We start from the raw sequence: 24,875 nt of genomic DNA, 5'->3' as shown, positions 1-24,875 counted from the left end.
TAAACAGAATTCATAAATTGTTGAACTACACTATATTTCCACGTGTGTCTTAAACATACGCCCTTCTGGGTTGTGCCATAATTTCGCTTAGAATAGGATTTTAAAAAGTTTTCTCTTGATTTCTAAAGAATAGGAATGTCAGTAAATACTCATATCTCATTTCCATCAAAAAGGTGGAGTTGGGCCAAAAATCCCGTAACTGTTCATGCACATAATTTGTGTATAATATGTCTCGTCAAACAGCGATAATAAAAACAAATTCCCAAGACGCCAAACCTGCCTTAACTATTCAACCTCTGTAGATATTTACTAGTCACGTGATAACACTGGCATTGCAAGCGACGTTTTTACAGGTTTCAAGTTAAGTATTGCAATTAAGTTTTCATTCCTGGTGATGCCATATATGTCGGTAAAATTTCAAAGGGTCTGGGGGTGGGGTGAAAGGGTGAAATAAAGAACAAAATACGAACTGCAACATTTTACTGCGTAATGCATTGTTTGTAAATTAGTCTACAACATTCAATAAGTAGGGACTACGCTTTGTAATGATAAGACATTAACATAGGGTCACTACTTAGTCATTTTTTTAATTTTTTTTTATAAAGATTACGCATGTGCGTTGGCCTGTATAATAGCATTTCGCGCTGACACTAAGTACGATGCTGTTTATTTTTGTTATCTTAACAACTAAATCGGCAAACTGTCAGTTTAATGGTGTCAAAAACCAGCTATTAATTATAGCTATTACTAAGTATTGATACATCCTTACCCAATCCCCATTAGTATTGAACATTTTCACCCAATCCCCATTAGTATTGATACATTTTCACCCAATCCCCATTATTATTGATACATTTTCACCCAACCCCCATTAGTATTGATACATTTTCACGCAATCCCCATTATTATTGATACATTTTCACCCAATCCCCATTAGTATTGATACATTTTCACGCAATCCCCATTAGTATTGATACATTTTCACCCAATCCCCATTAGTATTGATACATTATCACGCAATCCCCATTAGTATTGATACATTTTCACCCAATCCCCATTAGTATTGATACATTTTCACCCAATCCCCATTAGTATTGATACATTTTCACGCAATCCCCATTAGTATTGATACATTTTCACCCAATCCCCATTATTATTGATAATTTTCACCCAATCCCCATTAGTATTGATACATCTTCACCCAAACCCCATTAGTATTGATACATCTTCACCCAATCTATTTCCATGGCAACTTTATCGCCCTCCCAAGACCGCAGCCAATCCTTTCGCCCTCTCCAGAAATCTGCATACTCCGTCGGGGAGTTGTTCCCCCAAGGTTTCCGAGAGTTATACGTCCAGTTGTCGGGGAAGAACCCGTTCGTGCCAGCGATGGCCACATTCAGTATGAGGTAGAACTGAAAAAGGTGCAATTAAACTAGGCTTTTCAGAGGCATTGTTCAGATTAAGTCGGTAATATACAAGGCCTAAATATAACGAAAATACTTTATCAAGTCTTTTTTTTCAACAAATCATCATGACATGATTGAAATTTATATATATTTTACTACATTTTTGAAAAGGACATTCTTTTATTTTTTAGATTGATAAGCACCAATGTTTATTATTTTTTCAGAAAATAACTTATATAGCAAAAAACTATATTCATGGATGGTTACTAAAAATGTTGTCATTTGTTTATTGGGGCCTGGATTAATTCAACGGATTCCGTTCAACGAATATAAGTGCGTAACAGCCTTATTCATCCACCTAACTCAACTAATCTAGACACAGAACATTCAGATCATCTCAACCAAACTAACTCGGATGTAAATGGACGGTTTACAATGTCAAAAATCTTAACATTTAACTACACTATAAGTGGATCGCGTAATAATTTCAATTTAGCAGTTAAACTTAATGACTTTACTCTTGGAAATCTTTATTACTTATGCAATAATACAGTTTACTGGCACTCACTTTAAACTTAAATACACAAAATACAGTTAAAACACTACAATCAATCAATACTATTATTTAAAATTTAACGAACTATTTTAACTGATGTAACGGCATACATCCGAGGTTGTTTTCGATGGAAAAGGGCCGAGAAGTTTCCGAATGGACACAGAAATAATTCGTTTTAGATATCTCACCGGCTGGTCGAATGGGGCCATATATCCGCCATTGGCCCAGATATTGTGGCCCCTAAAACCGCCCTTTTGCCAGAAGTTCCCGCCCGTCCTCATGACCTGGTGGTTGTCCACGGAGATGGCGATATATTCATGCGTCCAGTCCACGCAGTATGTGTGCATTTGGGACGAGAAGGTGTGGTCGTCCCTATCCCCATGGGTCAGCATGAACCTGTTATGTCCTGGATCAGTGCCCCAATGCATTGTGGAGCCGATTTGGTTCCGTCCGTGGTCGTGACCGCCGTCGCTGGCTTTGCTGTTACCTAGTGAAAGTGAAAAAGTGTTGTTTTTTCTTTAAATAACGTTTTTCTATGGTCATGTATATCTCTACTCAGTTACAAAAATCCAATAACAAAGTAAATGAAAATAAAAGCAGATTTGATACGGTATAATACAAATATCAAAGCAATGAAAACCAATACATACTTCTAAGCTCGATAGGATTAACATGTCTGACCACTGTTATACATGTAAAATGGTGTATAGTTTTAGGACTTTTGGTTGTATTTTTGACCAATTAAGGGCAAAACTTTTCAATTTATCACGATTTATCATGATCTATGGTATAAACCTAAGAATGGCTAAGCAATGTTAAATTAATCAAAAAGCTATTTCATCTAAAACTGTTTAAGTTACATGCAATATGCAACAGTGTGGTGATATAAGATAAAAGGTTAAAAAAATAAGGTTGTTCTTGAAGAACACTAAAAATGCACGCATTTAAAGCCGGAACATACATAACAGGTAAGCTGAGCTAATGACGCATTTTATCTTAATATTGTGCACTGAAAAATAGACAGTTCCATAAAGATAGTGCACGAAGTTCTGTAACAGTTAATGTTCTAATTCCAATGCGAAACATAGATAAGCGTTGAGTGCAAATGACAAATCATATGTTCCATTTTCCGTTTTTGCAATCGAAAGCTAGGACGGTAATGGAGTTACCTCTGCTCTCCATCAGATCAATTTCACCGGATCTGGGCCATCCACCGTACTTGCTGTACCGAGGCAACATCCAGATGGCTAAATAAACAGAGATCAACCTGTATTCAATATTGGTCTTAATTAGATATAAGAACGATGTAGCTAATCGGATTACTGGTTATTAATACATGACCAATAAAGTGAATGAAGTCAGGTATGTATAACCATTATGATTTACTTAAGTTTAATATTGAATACCAACACATACTTCAAACAGCTTACACACGAGAGCGCATAGGTTGGATGATACCATTCTAATAAATCATCTGTTAATATGATCAATTCAAACGTAATAAACAGAATGCATGTGCTAGATTTATATACAAACGGTCAAGGCATGAATTTAAAAAAGTGATGTTGGTATTAAATTATTTGAACGCTTAATTAAAACAAATAAAAAATCCTCAGTTCAAACCAGGCCATATCCAGTCTCCCTGTGGTATACGAGCACGAACGCACACCTCCCCAAAAGTGACCGTCTTTTTGCTCTTTAGCTTTCCCGACATGACTGGGGGTAGGAGACCGTCCTTCCCGTGTCGAATACATCCCCAGCGATCTGCGTTTGTGCAATAACCCCAGATCTCTAAAACATAATGCGCAACTAAATAAAAAGTGTTTTGATGTAATACTTAGCCCCAATTTGTTCTTAAAAATGCACTTCTACTCCCAAATACGCAGTACCACAATTTGTTCTTAAAGATGCACTCTTACTCCCAAATAAGCAGTACCACGATTTGTTCTTAAAGATGCACTCTTACGCCCAAATAAGCAGTACCACGATTTGTTCTTAAAGATGCACTCTTACGCCCAAATAAGCAGTACCACGATTTGTTCTTAAAGATGCACTCTTACGCCCAAATAAGCAGTACCACAATTTGTTCTTAAAGATGCACTCTTACTCCCAAATAAGCAGTACCACGATTTGTTCTTAAAGATGCACTCTTACGCCCAAATAAGCAGTACCACGATTTGTTCTTAAAGATGCACTCTTACGCCAAAATACGCAGTACCACAATTTGTTCTTGAAGATGCACTCTTACTCCCAAATAAGCAGTACCACGATTTGTTCTTAAAGATGCACTCTTACGCCAAAATACGCAGTACCACAATTTGTTCTTGAAGATGCACTCTTACTCCCAAATACGCAGTACCACAATTTGTTCTTGAAGAAGCACTCTTACGCCCAAATACGCAGTACCACAATTTGTTCTTGAAGATGCACTCTTACGCCCAAATACGCAGTACCACAATTTGTTCTTAAAGATGCACTCTTACGCCCAAATAAGCAGTACCACAATTTGTTCTTAAAGATGCACTCTTACTCCCAAATAAGCAGTACCACAATTTGTTCTTAAAGATGCACTCTTACTCCCAAATAAGCAGTACCACAATTTGTTCTTAAAGATGCACTCTTACGCGCAAATAAGCAGTACCACGATTTGTTCTTAAAGATGCACTCTTACGCCCAAATAAGCAGTACCACAATTTGTTCTTAAAGATGCACTCTTACTCCCAAATAAGCAGTACCACGATTTGTTCTTAAAGATGCACTCTTACGCCCAAATAAGCAGTACCACAATTTGTTCTTAAAGATGCACTCTTACTCCCAAATAAGCAGTACCACAATTTGTTCTTAAAGATGCACTCTTACTCCCAAATAAGCAGTACCACGATTTGTTCTTAAAGATGCACTCTTACGCGCAAATAAGCAGTACCACAATTTGTTCTTAAAGATGCACTCTTACGCCCAAATAAGCAGTACCACGATTTGTTCTTAAAGATGCACTCTTACTCCCAAATAAGCAGTACCACAATTTGTTCTTAAAGATGCACTCTTACTCCCAAATAAGCAGTACCACAATTTGTTCTTGAAGATGCACTCTTACTCCCAAATACGCAGTACCACAATTTGTTCTTGAAGATGCACTCTTACGCCAAAATAAGCAGTACCACAATTTGTTCTTAAAGATGCACTCTTACTCCCAAATAAGCAGTACCACAATTTGTTCTTAAAGATGCACTCTTACTCCCAAATAAGCAGTACCACAATTTGTTCTTAAAGATGCACTCTTACGCGCAAATAAGCAGTACCACGATTTGTTCTTAAAGATGCACTCTTACGCCCAAATAAGCAGTACCACAATTTGTTCTTAAAGATGCACTCTTACGCGCAAATAAGCAGTACCACAATTTGTTCTTAAAGATGCACTCTTACTCCCAAATAAGCAGTACCACAATTTGTTCTTGAAGATGCACTCTTACGCCCAAATAAGCAGTACCACAATTTGTTCTTAAAGATGCACTCTTACTCCCAAATAAGCAGTACCACAATTTGTTCTTAAAGATGCACTCTTACTCCCAAATACGCAGTACCACTACTCCCAAATACGCAGTACCACAATTTGTTCTTGAAGATGCACTCTTACTCCCAAATACGCAGTACCACAATTTGTTCTTGAAGATGCACTCTTACTCCCAAATACGCAGTACCACAATTTGTTCTTGAAGATGCACTCTTACTCCTAAATAAGCAGTACCACAATTTGTTCTTGAAGATGCACTCTTAATCCCAAATACGCAGTACCACAATTTGTTCTTGAAGATGCACTCTTACTCCTAAATAAGCAGTACCACAATTTGTTCTTAAAGATGCACTCTTACGCCCAAATACGCAGTACCACAATTTGTTCTTGAAGATGCACTCTTACGCAAAAATAAGCAGTACCACAATTTGTTCTTGAAGATGCACTCTTACGCAAAAATAAGCAGTACCACAATTTGTTCTTGAAGATGCACTCTTACGCAAAAATAAGCAGTACCACAATTTGTTCTTGAAGATGCACTCTTACGCCCAAATACGCAGTACCACAATTTGTTCTTAAAGATGCACTCTTACTCCCAAATAAGCAGTACCACAATTTGTTCTTATAGATGCACTCTTACGCCCAAATACGCAGTACCACAATTTGTTCTTGAAGATGCACTCTTACTCCCAAATAAGCAGTACCACAATTTGTTCTTGAAGATGCACTCTTACTCCCAAATACGCAGTACCACAATTTGTTCTTAAAGATGCACTCTTACTCCCAAATAAGCAGTACCACAATTTGTTCTTATAGATGCACTCTTACGCCCAAATACGCAGTACCACAATTTGTTCTTGAAGATGCACTCTTACTCCCAAATACGCAGTACCACAATTTGTTCTTAAAGATGCACTCTTACTCCCAAATACGCAGTACCACAATTTGTTCTTGAAGATGCACTCTTACTCCCAAATACGCAGTACCACAATTTGTTCTTGAAGATGCACTCTTACTCCCAAATACGCAGTACCACAATTTGTTCTTAAAGATGCACTCTTACTCCCAAATACGCAGTACCACAATTTGTTCTTGAAGATGCACTCTTACTCCCAAATACGCAGTACCACAATTTGTTCTTGAAGATGCACTCTTACTCCCAAATACGCAGTACCACAATTTGTTCTTGAAGATGCACTCTTACTCCCAAATAAGCAGTACCACAATTTGTTCTTGAAGATGCACTCTTACTCCCAAATACGCAGTACCACAATTTGTTCTTGAAGATGCACTCTTACTCCCAAATACGCAGTACCACAATTTGTTCTTGAAGATGCACTCTTACGCCCAAATAAGCAGTACCACAATTTGTTCTTAAAGATGCACTCTTACACCCAAATAAGCAGTACCACAATTTGTTCTTAAAGATGCACTCTTACTCCCAAATAAGCAGTACCACAATTTGTTCTTAAAGATGCACTCTTACGCGCAAATAAGCAGTACCACAATTTGTTCTTGAAGATGCACTCTTACGCGCAAATAAGCAGTACCACAATTTGTTCTTAAAGATGCACTCTTACTCCCAAATAAGCAGTACCACAATTTGTTCTTGAAGATGCACTCTTACTCCCAAATACGCAGTACCACAATTTGTTCTTGAAGATGCACTCTTACTCCCAAATACGCAGTACCACAATTTGTTCTTGAAGATGCACTCTTACGCCCAAATACGCAGTACCACAATTTGTTCTTGAAGATGCACTCTTACTCCCAAATACGCAGTACCACGATTTGTTCTTAAAGATGCACTCTTACACCCAAATACGCAGTACCACAATTTGTTCTTGAAGATGCACTCTTACTCCCAAATAAGCAGTACCACAATTTGTTCTTAAAGATGCACTCTTACACCCAAATACGCAGTACCACAATTTGTTCTTAAAGATGCACTCTTACTCCCAAATAAGCAGTACCACAATTTGTTCTTAAAGATGCACTCTTACGCGCAAATAAGCAGTACCACAATTTGTTCTTGAAGATGCACTCTTACTCCCAAATACGCAGTACCACAATTTGTTCTTAAAGATGCACTCTTACGCCCAAATACGCAGTACCACAATTTGTTCTTAAAGATGCACTCTTACTCCCAAATACGCAGTACCACAATTTGTTCTTAAAGATGCACTCTTACGCCCAAATACGCAGTACCACAATTTGTTCTTAAAGATGCACTCTTACTCCCAAATAAGCAGTACCACAATTTGTTCTTAAAGATGCACTCTTACTCCCAAATAAGCAGTACCACAATTTGTTCTTAAAGATGCACTCTTACTCCCAAATAAGCAGTACCACAATTTGTTCTTAAAGATGCACTCTTACTCCCAAATAAGCAGTACCACAATTTGTTCTTAAAGATGCACTCTTACTCCCAAATACGCAGTACCACAATTTGTTCTTAAAGATGCACTCTTACACCCAAATAAGCAGTACCACAATTTGTTCTTAAAGATGCACTCTTACTCCCAAATAAGCAGTACCACAATTTGTTCTTAAAGATGCACTCTTACTCCCAAATACGCAGTACCACAATTTGTTCTTAAAGATGCACTCTTACTCCCAAATACGCAGTACCACAATTTGTTCTTGAAGATGCACTCTTACTCCCAAATACGCAGTACCACAATTTGTTCTTGAAGATGCACTCTTACTCCCAAATACGCAGTACCACAATTTGTTCTTAAAGATGCACTCTTACTCCCAAATACGCAGTACCACAATTTGTTCTTGAAGATGCACTCTTACTCCCAAATAAGCAGTACCACAATTTGTTCTTAAAGATGCACTCTTACTCCCAAATACGCAGTACCACAATTTGTTCTTGAAGATGCACTCTTACTCCCAAATACGCAGTACCACAATTTGTTCTTGAAGATGCACTCTTACTCCCAAATACGCAGTACCACAATTTGTTCTTGAAGATGCACTCTTACTCCCAAATAAGCAGTACCACAATTTGTTCTTGAAGATGCACTCTTACGCCCAAATAAGCAGTACCACAATTTGTTCTTAAAGATGCACTCTTACTCCCAAATAAGCAGTACCACAATTTGTTCTTAAAAAGCACTCTTACTCCCAAATACGCAGTACCACGATTTGTTCTTAAAGATGCACTCTTACGCCCAAATACGCAGTACCACAATTTGTTCTTAAAGATGCACTCTTACTCCCAAATAAGCAGTACCACAATTTGTTCTTAAAGATGCACTCTTACGCCCAAATAAGCAGTACCACAATTTGTTCTTAAAGATGCACTCTTACGCCCAAATAAGCAGTACCACAATTTGTTCTTAAAGATGCACTCTTACTCCCAAATAAGCAGTACCACAATTTGTTCTTAAAGATGCACTCTTACTCCCAAATAAGCAGTACCACAATTTGTTCTTGAAGATGCACTCTTACGCCCAAATAAGCAGTACCACAATTTGTTCTTGAAGATGCACTCTTACTCCCAAATAAGCAGTACCACAATTTGTTCTTAAAGATGCACTCTTACGCCCAAATAAGCAGTACCACAATTTGTTCTTGAAGATGCACTCTTACGCCCAAATAAGCAGTACCACAATTTGTTCTTAAAGATGCACTCTTACGCCCAAATAAGCAGTACCACAATTTGTTCTTAAAGATGCACTCTTACTCCCAAATACGCAGTACCACAATTTGTTCTTAAAGATGCACTCTTACGCCCAAATAAGCAGTACCACAATTTGTTCTTAAAGATGCACTCTTACGCCCAAATACGCAGTACCACAATTTGTTCTTAAAGATGCACTCTTACGCGCAAATAAGCAGTACCACAATTTGTTCTTAAAGATGCACTCTTACGCCCAAATAAGCAGTACCACGATTTGTTCTTAAAGATGCACTCTTACGCCCAAATAAGCAGTACCACAATTTGTTCTTAAAGATGCACTCTTACGCCCAAATACGCAGTACCACAATTTGTTCTTAAAGATGCACTCTTACGCCCAAATAAGCAGTACCACAATTTGTTCTTAAAGATGCACTCTTACGCCCAAATACGCAGTACCACAATTTGTTCTTAAAGATGCACTCTTACGCGCAAATAAGCAGTACCACAATTTGTTCTTAAAGATGCACTCTTACTCCCAAATACGCAGTACCACAATTTGTTCTTAAAGATGCACTCTTACGCCCAAATACGCAGTACCACAATTTGTTCTTGAAGATGCACTCTTACGCCCAAATAAGCAGTACCACAATTTGTTCTTAAAGATGCACTCTTACGCGCAAATAAGCAGTACCACGATTTGTTCTTAAAGATGCACTCTTACGCCCAAATACGCAGTACCACAATTTGTTCTTAAAGATGCACTCTTACGCCCAAATACGCAGTACCACAATTTGTTCTTGAAGATGCACTCTTACGCCCAAATACGCAGTACCACAATTTGTTCTTAAAGATGCACTCTTACTCCCAAATACGCAGTACCACAATTTGTTCTTAAAGATGCACTCTTACTCCCAAATACGCAGTACCACAATTTGTTCTTGAAGATGCACTCTTACTCCCAAATACGCAGTACCACAATTTGTTCTTGAAGATGCACTCTTACTCCCAAATACGCAGTACCACAATTTGTTCTTAAAGATGCACTCTTACGCCCAAATACGCAGTACCACAATTTGTTCTTAAAGATGCACTCTTACTCCCAAATACGCAGTACCACAATTTGTTCTTAAAGATGCACTCTTACGCCCAAATAAGCAGTACCACAATTTGTTCTTAAAGATGCACTCTTACGCCCAAATAAGCAGTACCACAATTTGTTCTTAAAGATGCACTCTTACGCCCAAATAAGCAGTACCACAATTTGTTCTTAAAGATGCACTCTTACTCCCAAATACGCAGTACCACAATTTGTTCTTAAAGATGCACTCTTACTCCCAAATACGCAGTACCACAATTTGTTCTTGAAGAAGCACTCTTACGCCCAAATAAGCAGTACCACAATTTGTTCTTAAAGATGCACTCTTACTCCCAAATACGCAGTACCACAATTTGTTCTTAAAGATGCACTCTTACGCCCAAATACGCAGTACCACAATTTGTTCTTAAAGATGCACTCTTACTCCCAAATACGCAGTACCACAATTTGTTCTTAAAGATGCACTCTTACGCCCAAATACGCAGTACCACAATTTGTTCTTGAAGATGCACTCTTACGCCCAAATACGCAGTACCACAATTTGTTCTTGAAGATGCACTCTTACGCCCAAATAAGCAGTACCACAATTTGTTCTTAAAGATGCACTCTTACGCCCAAATACGCAGTACCACAATTTGTTCTTAAAGATGCACTCTTACGCCCAAATACGCAGTACCACAATTTGTTCTTAAAGATGCACTCTTACTCCCAAATACGCAGTACCACAATTTGTTCTTAAAGATGCACTCTTACTCCCAAATAAGCAGTACCACGATTTGTTCTTGAAGATGCACTCTTACTCCCAAATAAGCAGTACCACAATTTGTTCTTGAAGTCAAGAACAAATACGCAGTACCACGATTTGTTCTTAAAGATGCACTCTTACTCCCAAATAAGCAGTACCACGATTTGTTCTTGAAGATGCACTCTTACGCCCAAATACGCAGTACCACAATTTGTTCTTGAAGATGCACTCTTACTCCCAAATACGCAGTACCACAATTTGTTCTTGAAGATGCACTCTTACTCCCAAATAAGCAGTACCACGATTTGTTCTTAAAGATGCACTCTTACGCCCAAATAAGCAGTACCACGATTTGTTCTTAAAGATGCACTCTTACGCCCAAATAAGCAGTACCACAATTTGTTCTTAAAGATGCACTCTTACTCCCAAATACGCAGTACCACGATTTGTTCTTAAAGATGCACTCTTACGCCCAAATAAGCAGTACCACGATTTGTTCTTAAAGATGCACTCTTACGCCCAAATAAGCAGTACCACGATTTGTTCTTAAAGATGCACTCTTACGCCCAAATAAGCAGTACCACGATTTGTTCTTAAAGATGCACTCTTACTCCCAAATACGCAGTACCACGATTTGTTCTTAAAGATGCACTCTTACGCCCAAATAAGCAGTACCACGATTTGTTCTTAAAGATGCACTCTTACGCCCAAATAAGCAGTACCACAATTTGTTCTTAAAGATGCACTCTTACGCCCAAATAAGCAGTACCACAATTTGTTCTTAAAGATGCACTCTTACGCCCAAATAAGCAGTACCACGATTTGTTCTTAAAGATGCACTCTTACGCCCAAATAAGCAGTACCACGATTTGTTCTTAAAGATGCACTCTTACGCCCAAATAAGCAGTACCACAATTTGTTCTTAAAGATGCACTCTTACTCCCAAATAAGCAGTACCACAATTTGTTCTTAAAGATGCACTCTTACTCCCAAATAAGCAGTACCACAATTTGTTCTTGAAGATGCACTCTTACTCCCAAATAAGCAGTACCACAATTTGTTCTTAAAGATGCACTCTTACTCCCAAATAAGCAGTACCACAATTTGTTCTTAAAGATGCACTCTTACTCCCAAATACGCAGTACCACAATTTGTTCTTAAAGATGCACTCTTACGCCCAAATAAGCAGTACCACAATTTGTTCTTAAAGATGCACTCTTACTCCCAAATAAGCAGTACCACAATTTGTTCTTAAAGATGCACTCTTACTCCCAAATACGCAGTACCACAATTTGTTCTTAAAGATGCACTCTTACTCCCAAATACGCAGTACCACGATTTGTTCTTAAAGATGCACTCTTACGCCCAAATAAGCAGTACCACAATTTGTTCTTAAAGATGCACTCTTACTCCCAAATACGCAGTACCACAATTTGTTCTTAAAGATGCACTCTTACTCCCAAATAAGCAGTACCACAATTTGTTCTTAAAGATGCACTCTTACGCCCAAATAAGCACTTCTACATTTAATAAAATTGGTCAAATTTACCAAACAGTATGAATAAATATCGATGGTTCTTATGAAGGAGGCCGTGTTTTATTTGAAAGAAAGGTGCAGTAAATACGAAATTACTTCCTAATGAGACGATAGTTGGTCAATGTAAATCTTTTAGGAACTACCAGTCATTTAATATTTGAGCGTTTTAAGCTATTAGATACACGGTTACAATCTTGTTATCAGCAATAACAAAAATCCATTAATGCACTATTAAGCAAGTAGTTAAAAGTTTATCACTCAAAATGTATGTTTGTTATACATGTGTATGTATTCACTAGCGGGATAAAGGTTGCGCCCCTCAGTCAATTCCTGGATCCGCTCCTGTGTATTGATTTTGAATACGAGTATCACTTTAACTATAAGGGTTGTTAAAATTGTTTCATTGCTAAAAAAACAATGACAACCCCGTGAACCTATCCGCGAAAGACGGTCGTATCATTTTACTGGTCTATATCACAAACCAAACACAAGGAGAAAATTTGGTTTAACATATGTGCATATTAGTTCTTTTCTCATCTAAAGTAAATATACGTTTAACTTCTTCTAATACTTTAATACTGCAGTCGGACCCCGTTGGTTCGAACTCGTTTGGCTCGAATTACTCGATGGCTCGAACTGGATGTAAAGGATCGATTTCTTGATACTGAATGTAAGCATTCCCGCTTGGCTCGAATTTTCCGAGGCTCGAGTTTTTTTCGCCGTCCCTATGAGTTCGAGCTAAAGGGTTTGACTCATATGCAATTCAACAACGTAGAAATATATATGTATTTGAAAGGAGTATTTACTTTTTACGTCCATGGTTCCAGTATGTAGAAAATTTTCGCCAAACTTGTCGCTGGTCAGGGTCTGAAATGTATGCATACTATTGATGGGATTCGGACAGAAAAAATACTATTGATAATCGGTTTATGAAACAAATCAATGATCGATTATTAATCTATTTAATCATTATTTAATTATCTTTGGTCATCATATTTAAGGCATACAGATACAGTAATACAGTACATGCACCAGTTTTAAGTACCAAGGTTCCCTTACAGTATTGTTGGTAGATTTCTTTTCTTAAATTACATTATTTATTTAGAACGCGACTATCTTTTAGTGTCAACAAGTTACTATTACAGAACATGAGACTAAGGCTCCAATTTTTGTCTTATATTAAGTATTGTATACATGTGTGAAATAAAAACAAAGAAATATATCAATTTCTTTTTAATAATCAGTCAGTAACAAGTATAACAAGCAGTTGAATATTCTATATGTTTTACAAGAACAGTTTCTTTCAGAAAACTGAGAAAACTAAATTCTTACATGGTAAGAAGTAAACGGTTACATATTTTAAAAACACTTTTAAACCACAAACATTAGAAGTTGAAAACCAATCCTTTAGCAGTAAAATTACAAAGAAAATTTGTAAGAAGGTACTGTAGGTACCTACTGGCTTGAAAGGAATATGAGTTCATAACGATATAATTAAATGTTTTTTTTTTACTTTTATGTCTAAAAAAAGATTAGGGTCGGCGAGGAAAAAATAGGGTCGGTCGTGTTACCGGAAACACAGGTATTTTTTTATTTATTTTTTTTTTGGGGGGGGGGGGGGCACAAAGAGCTTAAAGCTGTACTCTCAAGATTAACCGTTTTTCCAACTATTTTATTTTTTGTCTTGGAATGAACCAAATTTTGCGTACATATCTGCAAACCAGTGATTAAAGACTTCATATGGCTTACTAACGGTTTAAGAAAAACGCATAAAACATCGATTTTGGAACGGAAATATGAAAATCTGCGATCTGATTTTTTGTTAGCAGTCTTTAATCATTACAAAACAAAAAAATAAAAAAAAGTTGCGAAAACGGTTAATCTGTGTGAGTGCAGCTTTAAGATGATACGACATGATTTGGGGTCCAAAGATATACCTTAAGGTATCTGACCCAAAAATGAGCTAGCACTCTGATAGCTCCATTGACCATAATGTTAAATTATGTTGCCCGATGACCCCTTTATTTTTGGTATCCTTTGAAAGGGTATTGCCTGCTTATAAATTATACAGTCGAAACACGCTATGTCGAACTCGGCTATCTCGATGTTCTGGTTATTTTCGTAGTCTTGAAGTATTTTCCGAGGTCCCAACGATTCGACATAGCGAGATTAGACTGTAATGTTAACTTTAATTAGACAAAGTTATTGTAACTTTTAGTTTTGTTTCTCCTTTAAACAAATTCGAATGTGAATGGACCTATTTGCAATATATCATGGCCCAAAATAGCTTGTTTCTTATATATTTTCTGTCTTATCTTAACATTTTCTTTTTCTTCTCATATACCCATTCCAATTATAGCAAAATAACATTGGGTCACCGGGAATTTAAATTTCACAAATTGTGGGTCAAAAACATCTTAGAGATTTAGGTCAATCATAAACTTATCTTATAAAAATATCACACCAGATTTAAATTCGAATCAGGAAAGTCTTAATGAATATCATTATGATTCCTTGAAGCTCATTGCTAATTTATGAATGCCAGACTTATCCCTGAAGTTCGACCTTAAAGCAAGCTCATTGTTCAATTATGACTGCCAGACTTATCCCTGTAGTTCGACCTTAAAGCAAGCTCATTGTTCAATTATGACTGCCAGATTTATCCCTGAAGTTCGACCTTAAAGCAAGCCTTATTGTTCAAAGCAAGCTCATTGTTCAATTATGACTGCCTGGATTTTTTCTGTAGTTGGACTTTAAAGCAAGCTCATTGTTCAATTATGACTGCCAGACTATTTCCTGTCGTTTGACGTTAAAGCAAGCTCATTGTTAAATTGAGACTGCCAGACCTATCCCTGAAGTTCGACCTTTAAGCAAGCTCATTGTTCAAAGCAAGCTCATTGTTCAATTATGACTGCCAGACTTATCCCTGTAGTTCGACCTTAAAGCAAGCTCATTGTTCAATTATGACTGCCAGATTTATCCCTGAAGTTCGACCTTAAAGCAAGCCTTATTGTTCAAAGCAAGCTCATTGTTCAGTTATGACTGCCTGGATTTTTTCTGTAGTTGGACTTTAAAGCAAGCTCATTGTTCAATTATGACTGCCAGACGTATCCCTGTAGTTCGACCTAAAGCAAGCTCATTGTTCAAAGCAAGCTCATTGTTCAATTATGACTGCCTAACTTGTCCATGAAGTTGATTATATTTAATTCTTAAAATCGCTGGAGCAATCGTCTCGAGATCCACGGGACCATAATTACAAACATTCTCGTGACCAAGTCAAGACTAAGTATCAGACTAAGAAAAACACTTTTATCTTTATTCCGCCCGTTTCACAAAATAAATGTGAACACATGTACAATTTCAAATAGTAATATAATTTAGCAAATTTCATTATCAAAAATCGACTAGAAAGTTACAACGAAATGAAGATTTACAGTTTTGCCACTTGGGCCTCTGAACTTGGATTTGAGACTGTGTGTATTCATGGCCCTATTAACATTAACATTCTAAGACTCTAGGAATAATCCGCTGTCTACTACACACATGCCCCCTCCAATTTAAAACTTACAAGTATCTTTTTAATCGATTAACTGCACTTACATTCATTTAAAGGGTGTTTTTGTTGATACCAAACCAGTTTCAGTGTTGTTTTCAAGGGTTTCGGCGGTTTGGATGTTGGTTGTTTCTAAAGTTTTGCTTGAAGTAACAAATGCATGGTTTTGTGCACAGCTTCAACAACATGGTCGAGGATCTGCATCTAGTCATTATTTCTAAATACCTTCAAACAATGATACGCCAGATGGTCGTTCGCCTGTTTTAACTAAATGGTGTTTTACCACACGTGTTGGGTCACTGTCCGCCATGTTGTTGGTTTTTAAAGTGAGCTAGATTTCGGATAGTACGAACCGACGAAACTGCTTCCGAAAGGAATTTCGGTAATTTCAAAAACCAGTTTCGGTTTCTCGTAAAACAAACGATAAAACCGGGTTTCGTTTTATTTGAGACTGCCATAACATATACACTGATCGCGAAACAATTATAAAAACAAACTAGTTCACTACCATCAAAAACGGCCTAAACCATAGTCATGCACAATACAGACATGCAGAACACTCACAGGCTTCAGAAAAAGGTGTCCATTCCTCGTGAAGACGTTCCTTGGATCGTTTGTGTAAACCTGAACCTCCCAGTTCTGAAACGAACGGTAGAAATAGCAATGAGTCGTGCGGGCGTCGAATTGACTACAACTAGTTAAAAACAAGGACAACAATTTGGTATCAAATTGTTTAAAGATGCACTCTTACTACCAAATAAGCGTTACCACAATTAGTAATATTGATTTAATATTCAAAATAGGATGAATACATGTCGAAAACAATGGTTCATATGAAGGATACCGTGTCAAATTTGAAAAAGGTGCAAAAAACACGGTATTTCTACCTTATGAGACTATAGTAGAGCACAGTAAATATTTTAGCATTCACCAATAATATTTTTCGCTTTCTGCTATTAAAAAAATGGTTACAAACTTGTTACATGTATTAGTTATTACAAATTTCCATAAATGCATTATTTAGGTATTAGTCAACATTGATGTTTTTATACATGCGTATGTATTGATTTTGAATAAGAGTGTCACTTTAATGGAAATAATGGGGTTTTAGATGGTAAAAACTTGAAGTAGAAAGCACAACTTGGTGCCTTAGCCTTTAGGTCGGTTTGGAACACTAAAAAGGCGTATCTGCTTTATTTATAATAATTCATTTCAGCTCGAATGTGAGAAAAGCTGGTAGCTTATAAAATCACTGTCGAGTTCGTTGTTGTTGTTGTTGTTGTTGTTGAGATTATAAAGGTCTGCCCGCACCCTATAGTGGCTGCATTGTGACTTGATTCCGTCACATCTCCATGTGTGACTTAAACGTAATTCTGAGGCCAAAGGGGGGAGTTTTACTCTCGAGTTCGTTCCCTACTGTGTCCTTTTAAATAGGCCATGAGAAAGTCACAACGCCTGGAATTTACGATCTTGAGGACCTATCACACCTCCCCGATTTTGCTCGCCGGAGCAATACCAGAGCACAAATTTGGCGGGTTTTTTGGTTTTTTTTTCGGGGGGGGGGGGGGGGGGGGTCGGTACCAGTAAGGCAGCACAATGGTATCACATCGCTAAGAATGGTAGTAAATGGTCAGGACATTGCCAGAACATTGGCGAAAAATAAGCAACGGCAGGCGATGGTATTTATTTTTGAACATGCTAAAAAAGATTGCCGTCGCACTGCCGGAGCGAGCAACGGAACTACAGCGGAAGTACTTTGTAAATGTCGGAAGAGCACCGATAGCGCCCCCGTAATGGAGCGGCGGTTGTTCGGTGGCCACAGTGTATACAGCATTGGTATATTGTATGAACGTGCTGCCGATGCACTACTGCGGCTACACCAATCGGAAAACCTCGGCCGTTGTAAAATTGACTCGAAACTGGCCGGAGATGGCCGAGTTGTTACAAGTGTGGCTTCGCGACCACTGAAACTACATCAGTATTGCTACGGCAAATTGTGAGTTTTCAAGCGCTTTCTCTATGGAGCCGTCCGGCCGATTCTCTCGCCATTGTTAGTTGTGTGTTCCGGTTTAGTTCCGGCGATGTACATGGTGATCGTTAGTGTGTTAGATCTTTATTAGTTTAAAATTTTCAATTTTACAACGACTGTGAAACAGGTTTCTCAACTTATATTAATCACTCTCGTTGGCACGATGTTGCGCGAGAGTGTGGTCTTGTGTTGTGGGGGAAACCGGAGTACTCGGACAAAACCCAATTGTCAGACTTGGTGACCGCAAACCAAACTCACATGCGCCCAGGCCTATGTGAGAAGCGAATGCACTAACCCCTGCGCTAACCGGGCAAGCGGTGAGACCGTTATTGAAACGGGAACAAGCTTACTGGAATACTGACTGTGTTCCAGATAATTAAGTGTTTCTTCTACTCAACATATCAAAGCTAGAGCGAATCAAGGAGTCGACGTAAGAGGGGGTGAAACTTTTGACATTCCTAAGAACCGGAAATATATTGCATAAACTATTTGCATTTTTGCTTTGGGTTACTGCTTCAAGACCATTGTAACAATTTGAAGTAAAAAAGGTGCGTTTTGAGCAAGTTTATAACCATTTTCTCTTTAAACTTTAAACACGCCTGCTGCGCCCCCTCTAAATCCGCTAGTGCAAAGCCTTCAAGCCATCACAAACCTCCCTAAAGCTGATTTAGCAATACCTATTAACTATTTGTTCAAATAGTTATTATTTTCAACAATGAACTAAAGATTAATGTCACCCAGGGCCCCGTTTGAATAAATATCTTGAGGCTTATTTTAATGTCATAAATTTCTAGCCGTAACTCCGTTTTGGGCGTAAGCTCAAAATCAAAAAATAAATATCGTATAAAGCCCTTCTAAATAACGGACCATAGATACTGCCCGATACTTTACGGTTAAATTCGAGCACTCTAAAGAGTAAGGTTTAAAGCTGCACTCTCAAAGATTGTCCGTTATGACAAATTTTATTTTTTTAATTTGTCTTGGTTAAATGTCTGAGAACCAGTGGTACAAGGCTGCTGACAAAAGGTCAGATCTCAGATTTTTGTATTTACGTTCCGTCTTATTTATTGTGTTGTATCTTATATAACTGAATTGAATGCATAGATACCAAATTCAGATAATTCTGAGACAAAAATTACAAATAAATAAATTCAAAACTATCAATCTATGAGAGTGCAGCTTATTGAAACGGAGCCCTGTATAGGCAAACAATACAGTTTCATATAGAATCCGTGCCGACACTCTTGCTTGACCGAAACATCCTGATCAGTACATTAAGATTTTCTATCAGAAACAACCGTCAACATTAACGATTTCTCCAACCTTATGGTGTATATATTTTAAGGGCCGAATGAAGATAAGCGTGAGATAGGAATTTCAAAATGGTTCTCACATATCCGCCATACATGGAGACCTCGTAGTCCCAGTTATTGCGGTTCAGGAAGTTGAAATCGTCCCATAACACGAGATGCTTTGTACGCCGGGGCTGGGCCAAGGGAACAAGCGCCAGTCCACGCTCCTCCTCTAAAAATATTGAGAATATAACTATGGGAAACGAGTGGTCCTCGAACCAATCACCAATAAAACACTTGAATGGTTTTGGGTATCAGGATCGTCCAATTTAGGCACTCCAAACTAAGTATTTATCTCACCAAGTTAACACAGAACGTTGTGACAACGTTTGGACAACGTTATCATTAACGTTGCCGTTACGTTGTATTTATAACATTGCCACAACGTTATGACAACGTTGTCTTAACAATATTTACAACTTTAAAATGTATGGTTTGCTTGTGATTAGTCAGTTGCTTCTGCGTCAAAAACATACATGCAAACGGGAAACGAGACGTTTTTTCGATCGTCTTGCATCATACTTACACCACGTGTAGTATTAAGGTCCTTGTAAGGCAGACAATAGTATTAAACCGGTTATTTTTTTCTGGTTATTAAAATTAGTCAAAATGTTCGTTGATTGGTTAATATTTATAAAAAAAATATACTGTTGACCAATTAAATTGCTTGCATGTGCAAACTTACCAAATATGACCTGCAGTTAAGTTATCCAGTTTTATACAATTGACCCGTATGTTATATTTTGGCTACTTGAGTCTTAACACCGATTTGATTGGCTAGTGGTTATTATTAGTAAGATATTGACCAATCAATAAACATTTTTGATAACTGACCAAAACGAAAAATTAACCGATTTTAAACAATTGGATACAGCAATAAAGCAGTTTGGCTGTTTTAATTGATAAGTTTAATACCTGTTTCTATGGTCCCGGCGGCTACAACTGGGTCCCCATTCTGCTCTCCGACCATCTGGTAGTGGATTGTCTGTCTTTGGAGCGAACCCTGGTAGGCTTTGTGGTGCTTCCAGATGCCCTCCGCTGAGAGGCAAATAAAAAACACTCAGTTGTTTTTAAGTATTTTACTTGCATTCAACGCGATCCGTAATGTTGATACCAATGTTCTATGCGAACGGGATATTGATGACTTTATTCGATGGTACATGTACATAACAATTCATCATATGTTTATGCTAGAGTTTATTAAGTAATTTCTTCGCAATAAGTAACCTTTAGGGAACGGAGCGCAGCAAATCGACCATGGTTTCTTATTCATGAAGGAATAACTTAATAAATTCCAGCCGACTTTGCCCTTCTGTGTGTGTATGTAAGCTTATTTATGCTCGCACTCGGGCCTTGCCCATTCGGCGAGTGCTTCTTTAAGATTGTTAGTCATTTTCGGTTTTTGGTGCATAGTGCACAGACAGATTGTAACAGAATGTAATCCTGGTTAGAGATACCCTGGTTCTTTAACGTGCACCAGTGTAAAGCACTGTCACACGGGACTCTCGTTTAACGTCCCTCCCGGAAGACGATTAGTATTTTTTAGAGATGCGACGGGGAATCGAACCTGCGACCCCTGGATTGATAGTCAATTGTGTTACCACTAGACCATGGATTAGCTCTTCCAGAAATGCATCAGGTTAAATGTATCCGTGCGCTTGTTAAAAGACCAGCCAATCATTGCAATGCGGTAGCGTTGACACTGAAATTGCGCCTTTGCATATGCTAACAGAAGGCGTGGCTATATGCGCATGCGCAGTTAAAGCAATTTATTTAATAATGAAGGGTCGTCTTCAGCAATAAGTAACGATTCTTTGCAAATTAGAAACTAAACATTTTAAAAATCTGGCACTCCTGATTGGCTGAGACTGTAGGGCAAACACTAAATTATAGTGATGGTGGTAGGTACCTCAGATATTCGAGTTTTTCATCACATTTTTAAAATAACCAAATGGTTTGCACAAATCTTTGAAGGAATTCCAAGAAGATATTAAATGTACCTGATTTGAAGAAAACTCCGGCCATGGGAGTTTCGTCTATGACATACTGCACGTTTTTCCATTCCATTCCCGGTACATCTGGAGAAAATAAAAAAAATTAAAATAGTGTTAATATGTTGCCCCCGATCGCTGTCAAATCAGATATTCGATTCCCATGTTACAGAAGTGTCTATTTCATGGGGACTGTCAAATTAAAGATGATTCGGAAGATCTCGGTCATTTCCAATCAAAAACAACCTCGGATGAATGCTGGTACATTAGAAGAAGAAGTTCGTAAACAATAATGTAATATATTACGAGTATCAATTATTTGTAGTCTTCCAATATGTAATATGTTACGAAGTTTAAATTGATTGCAATTGAATTGTTTTATTGCATAAATAATTAAGATTCCGTACGAGTAAAGTCATAAAGTTTAGCTGCTAAATTTAAATTACTACGCGATCTACTTGCAGCGTAGTTAAATGTAAGGATTTCTGACATTGTAAACCGTCCATATACATCCCATCTTCGGACACCCCGGATACACGACTACGCTATTTATGAAGTATAACAGAATAAAGTACCAGTGGTTGCCGACGATGTTTACATCCGGGGTTGTCTTCGATGGACAATGACCGAGTTGTTCCGAATGATAAAAGAAAGAATCTGAATGAGAAATTTCCATTTTCCATTTCCTCTGCCTATATACTTATACAAATTATCTACTAAATTATCTACCACCAGTGCCTGTATACCACGTGATAAATTACGTCATAAACGCTACGTCGAAAGGTATTATTTTGCTTCAAATGTAGACTTTAAAGATAACTTTTGTTTTTCTTCACCATTTCAATGAAACAAAGGGCAGTCTATGCCACTAAAAAGCCCCGCCTTCGTTTTAGTTTTTTGACCGAAATTTGAGTAGGTGGTGAGTTTCCTCAAATACTTCTCGAAACTAATGTTTTGACAGTGCTCGATCAGGCGGCGGTTTTGTGAAAAGGTTTGTCGAAGTGTTTCATTTATTAGGTGTTATCTTTGTTTAAAGTATTCATTCGAAGCAAAATATTGTCTTCAGACGCAATTTAGCACGTGGTATACACACACTGACTTCTAAGCTTCCTCCAGAGCCCTCGGAAAAACCTTCCCCATCATTAACAAAAAGACAGCAGATAACTATTTTAAATATTCAAATATTATTATTATCCTGTTATTGTATTCGTATGATATGGTAGATGTTTTCTGCAATCTTGTTCTGGCCTGTTGGCGGATGCAAATGCGTGGTTCATATTTATCTTTGCTAATACTATTATCATACATGTAGTATCAAACAAGTATTTTCTATGTTTTAAAAAACAATACATCAGTATCCTTCGGACTCCACACACATTGACCAACCCAACTGCGTTCATACCCCGATAATGACATCAACCCCGCAATTCATTCCTTAAATAGCAACCACTGTCTCCTCACTGTGATAATAATATAGTATTATATATATTATAGTTGGAATTATATAATAAAATAGTGTTAGTTATTGTAAAAAATTGTATCTATGAAATTGTATTTGACCACTGATCTATGAATTGTCATGATATGTGTATAAATGCATAATTCCTGTATGCTCATGTGACTATGGCATTTATGCATTTAAAATAAATTATGGAACTATGTGCGAGCATTGCCATTATGCTGAGAAACATCAAGGACATCTTACCTTCAACTGCGATCTCTATGACGTCGTGAGATTTAAGATGTTTGATCCTGGGTTCAGGGAAACTTGCGGCCAACGACGAAGCAATTAAGAACGGCATCACGTGAAGCATCACGGATATCACGTGAAGCATTGTGATGCTGGATTTAAAACAATTAAATCAATGACTGGATAAAAACAATGACAAATGTACAGAAGAGGATATAAATCTACTTGAGATTTCCTTTAGAGGCGCACTATTGTGATGCAAAATAGAAAAAAGTATGTTTAACTCATTTGAATGTAATGATAAAACAACAGGCCCAAAAGGGCCTATGCTCTACTGGCTGGGTTTGCGTGGTCAACATCACTGTTTTCGAAAAGAAACAACCTCTTATGGAGATCTGAATACTGTACAAGTTTCATCGAGATACAATCAAAACTGAAGACTGTATCATGTTCGCAAGCATTTTTTTTACACAATAACATTTTTTTTAAACTATCAAGGCCCATAATCTAATCATTTCAAGGCCCATAATCTAGACATGCATGGGCAGATCTAGCTGGTTTTCGAAAGGAACTGAGCTTTAATGGCTATCCAAATACTGAACAAGTTTCATCGAGGTACAATCAAAACTGAAGACTGTATCGTGTTAACAAGCAATTGTTTACACAATAGCATTTTTATACGGTCAAGATATCATGTTAAAAAGGAATTGTTTACAGGCGCACTGATTTTTTATACTATCAAGGTCCATAATCTAGGCATGCATGGGCGGATCTGGCTGGTTTTCGACAGGAACCAAGCTCTAATGGATATGTAGATACTGTACAAGTTTCAAAACTGAAGGCTGTATCGTGTTAACAAACAATTGTTTACAGACGCACGGACGCAGATACTAACTACACATTACCATCGCATAAGCTCTTCTGGCTTTTGGCCAGTAGAGTTAAAAAGAAAAAAAAGTCTTTAAATATGCTTATTTTTCAATTAATAGCTACGTGGCCAGGAAATCCCCAGTAAACAAAAACGTCAAATAATCGCTAATATTTTGTTCTACATGTACACAAATAATGTGTTTTGTGTTTGTTTTGGACATTAATTCAGTCGAGTTAAACATAAAGCATTAAAATTCGAAAGAAAAACAAAAACACTTTCTTTTTCTTTCAAAAAACCTATCTTGTGTGCCTTCAAACGCGAAAACATTCAATATGTTATCAATTTCAATTGTTTTTTTTTAAATAAGTATATTACGCTTATATGCTTATGCATGACTAAAATGTCACCTGTGCTTTCCAACATATTTTTACTAAATTAACTTACTGTTTTGTGATAATTAGCTCTCAAACTTAACTAACGCTCGCTTATTTCCAGAAACATAATACCAGATGAGTAAAATATATTATTTATATAGGAGGTCAGTGACATCAAATGTACGTATATTGGTAAATGGTTCCCACTTAGAAAATATCCGTTTTTAATTAAACTATGGTTGAAAGCACTTTAAGTCCTTTTAAAATATCCGTGTCTTTAAAGTAGGCTTTGTAATATTAAATTGAACTGGTAATATCCAGAAATTGTCCTGAATGAGTGTCATGCATAGTCTTCTTAGACAAGTTAAGAAAAATCTTATAATTAACAAGTGTATGTAAGTTAAGAAAAACCTTATAATTGACAAGTGCATGTAAGTTAAGGAATGTATTATAATTGACAAGTGTATGCAAGTTAAGGAAAATCTTTTAATTGACGAGTGCATGCAAGTTAAGAAAAATCACAAGTGTTT

General features: G+C 37.3%; 1 protein-coding gene across 1 annotated transcript; it reads right to left on the bottom strand.

The window, feature by feature from the left end:
• Nucleotides 1-465: 465 nt before the first annotated feature.
• LOC128245094 (beta-1,3-glucan-binding protein-like) lies at nt 466-24,571 on the bottom strand. The gene is made up of 11 exons (XM_052963310.1): nt 24,416-24,571; nt 23,116-23,252; nt 21,420-21,497; nt 20,335-20,457; nt 19,461-19,591; nt 16,603-16,677; nt 13,292-13,352; nt 3,589-3,756; nt 3,135-3,212; nt 2,154-2,452; nt 466-1,415 (listed from the first exon to the last, which is right to left on the bottom strand). Exons 2-11 carry the CDS (start codon nt 23,243-23,245, stop codon nt 1,212-1,214), a joined length of 1,347 nt encoding a protein of 448 aa, XP_052819270.1. The 5' UTR covers nt 23,246-23,252; nt 24,416-24,571; the 3' UTR covers nt 466-1,211.
• Nucleotides 24,572-24,875: the final 304 nt, after the last annotated feature.

The sequence above is a fragment of the Mya arenaria genome, chromosome 8 (assembly GCF_026914265.1).
Source record: "Mya arenaria isolate MELC-2E11 chromosome 8, ASM2691426v1".
In the NCBI taxonomy this organism is placed as follows: domain Eukaryota; kingdom Metazoa; phylum Mollusca; class Bivalvia; order Myida; family Myidae; genus Mya; species Mya arenaria.
Note: the sequence above shows the minus strand (reverse complement) of the source record. Positions and strands in the feature narration are given on the sequence as shown.

Coding starts and splice junctions, on each gene's coding strand:
- LOC128245094 (XM_052963310.1), bottom strand. CDS start 23,245: ATGCTTCACGTGATATCCGTGATGCTTCACGTGATGCCGTTCTTAATT. Junction 19,592..20,334: donor CGCCGGGACCATAGAAACAG/GTATTAAACTTA, acceptor CAATATTTTTAG/AGGAGGAGCGTGGACTGGCG. Junction 3,757..13,291: donor TGGAACCATGGACGTAAAAA/GTAAATACTCCT, acceptor ATTATGTTTTAG/AGATCTGGGGTTATTGCACA.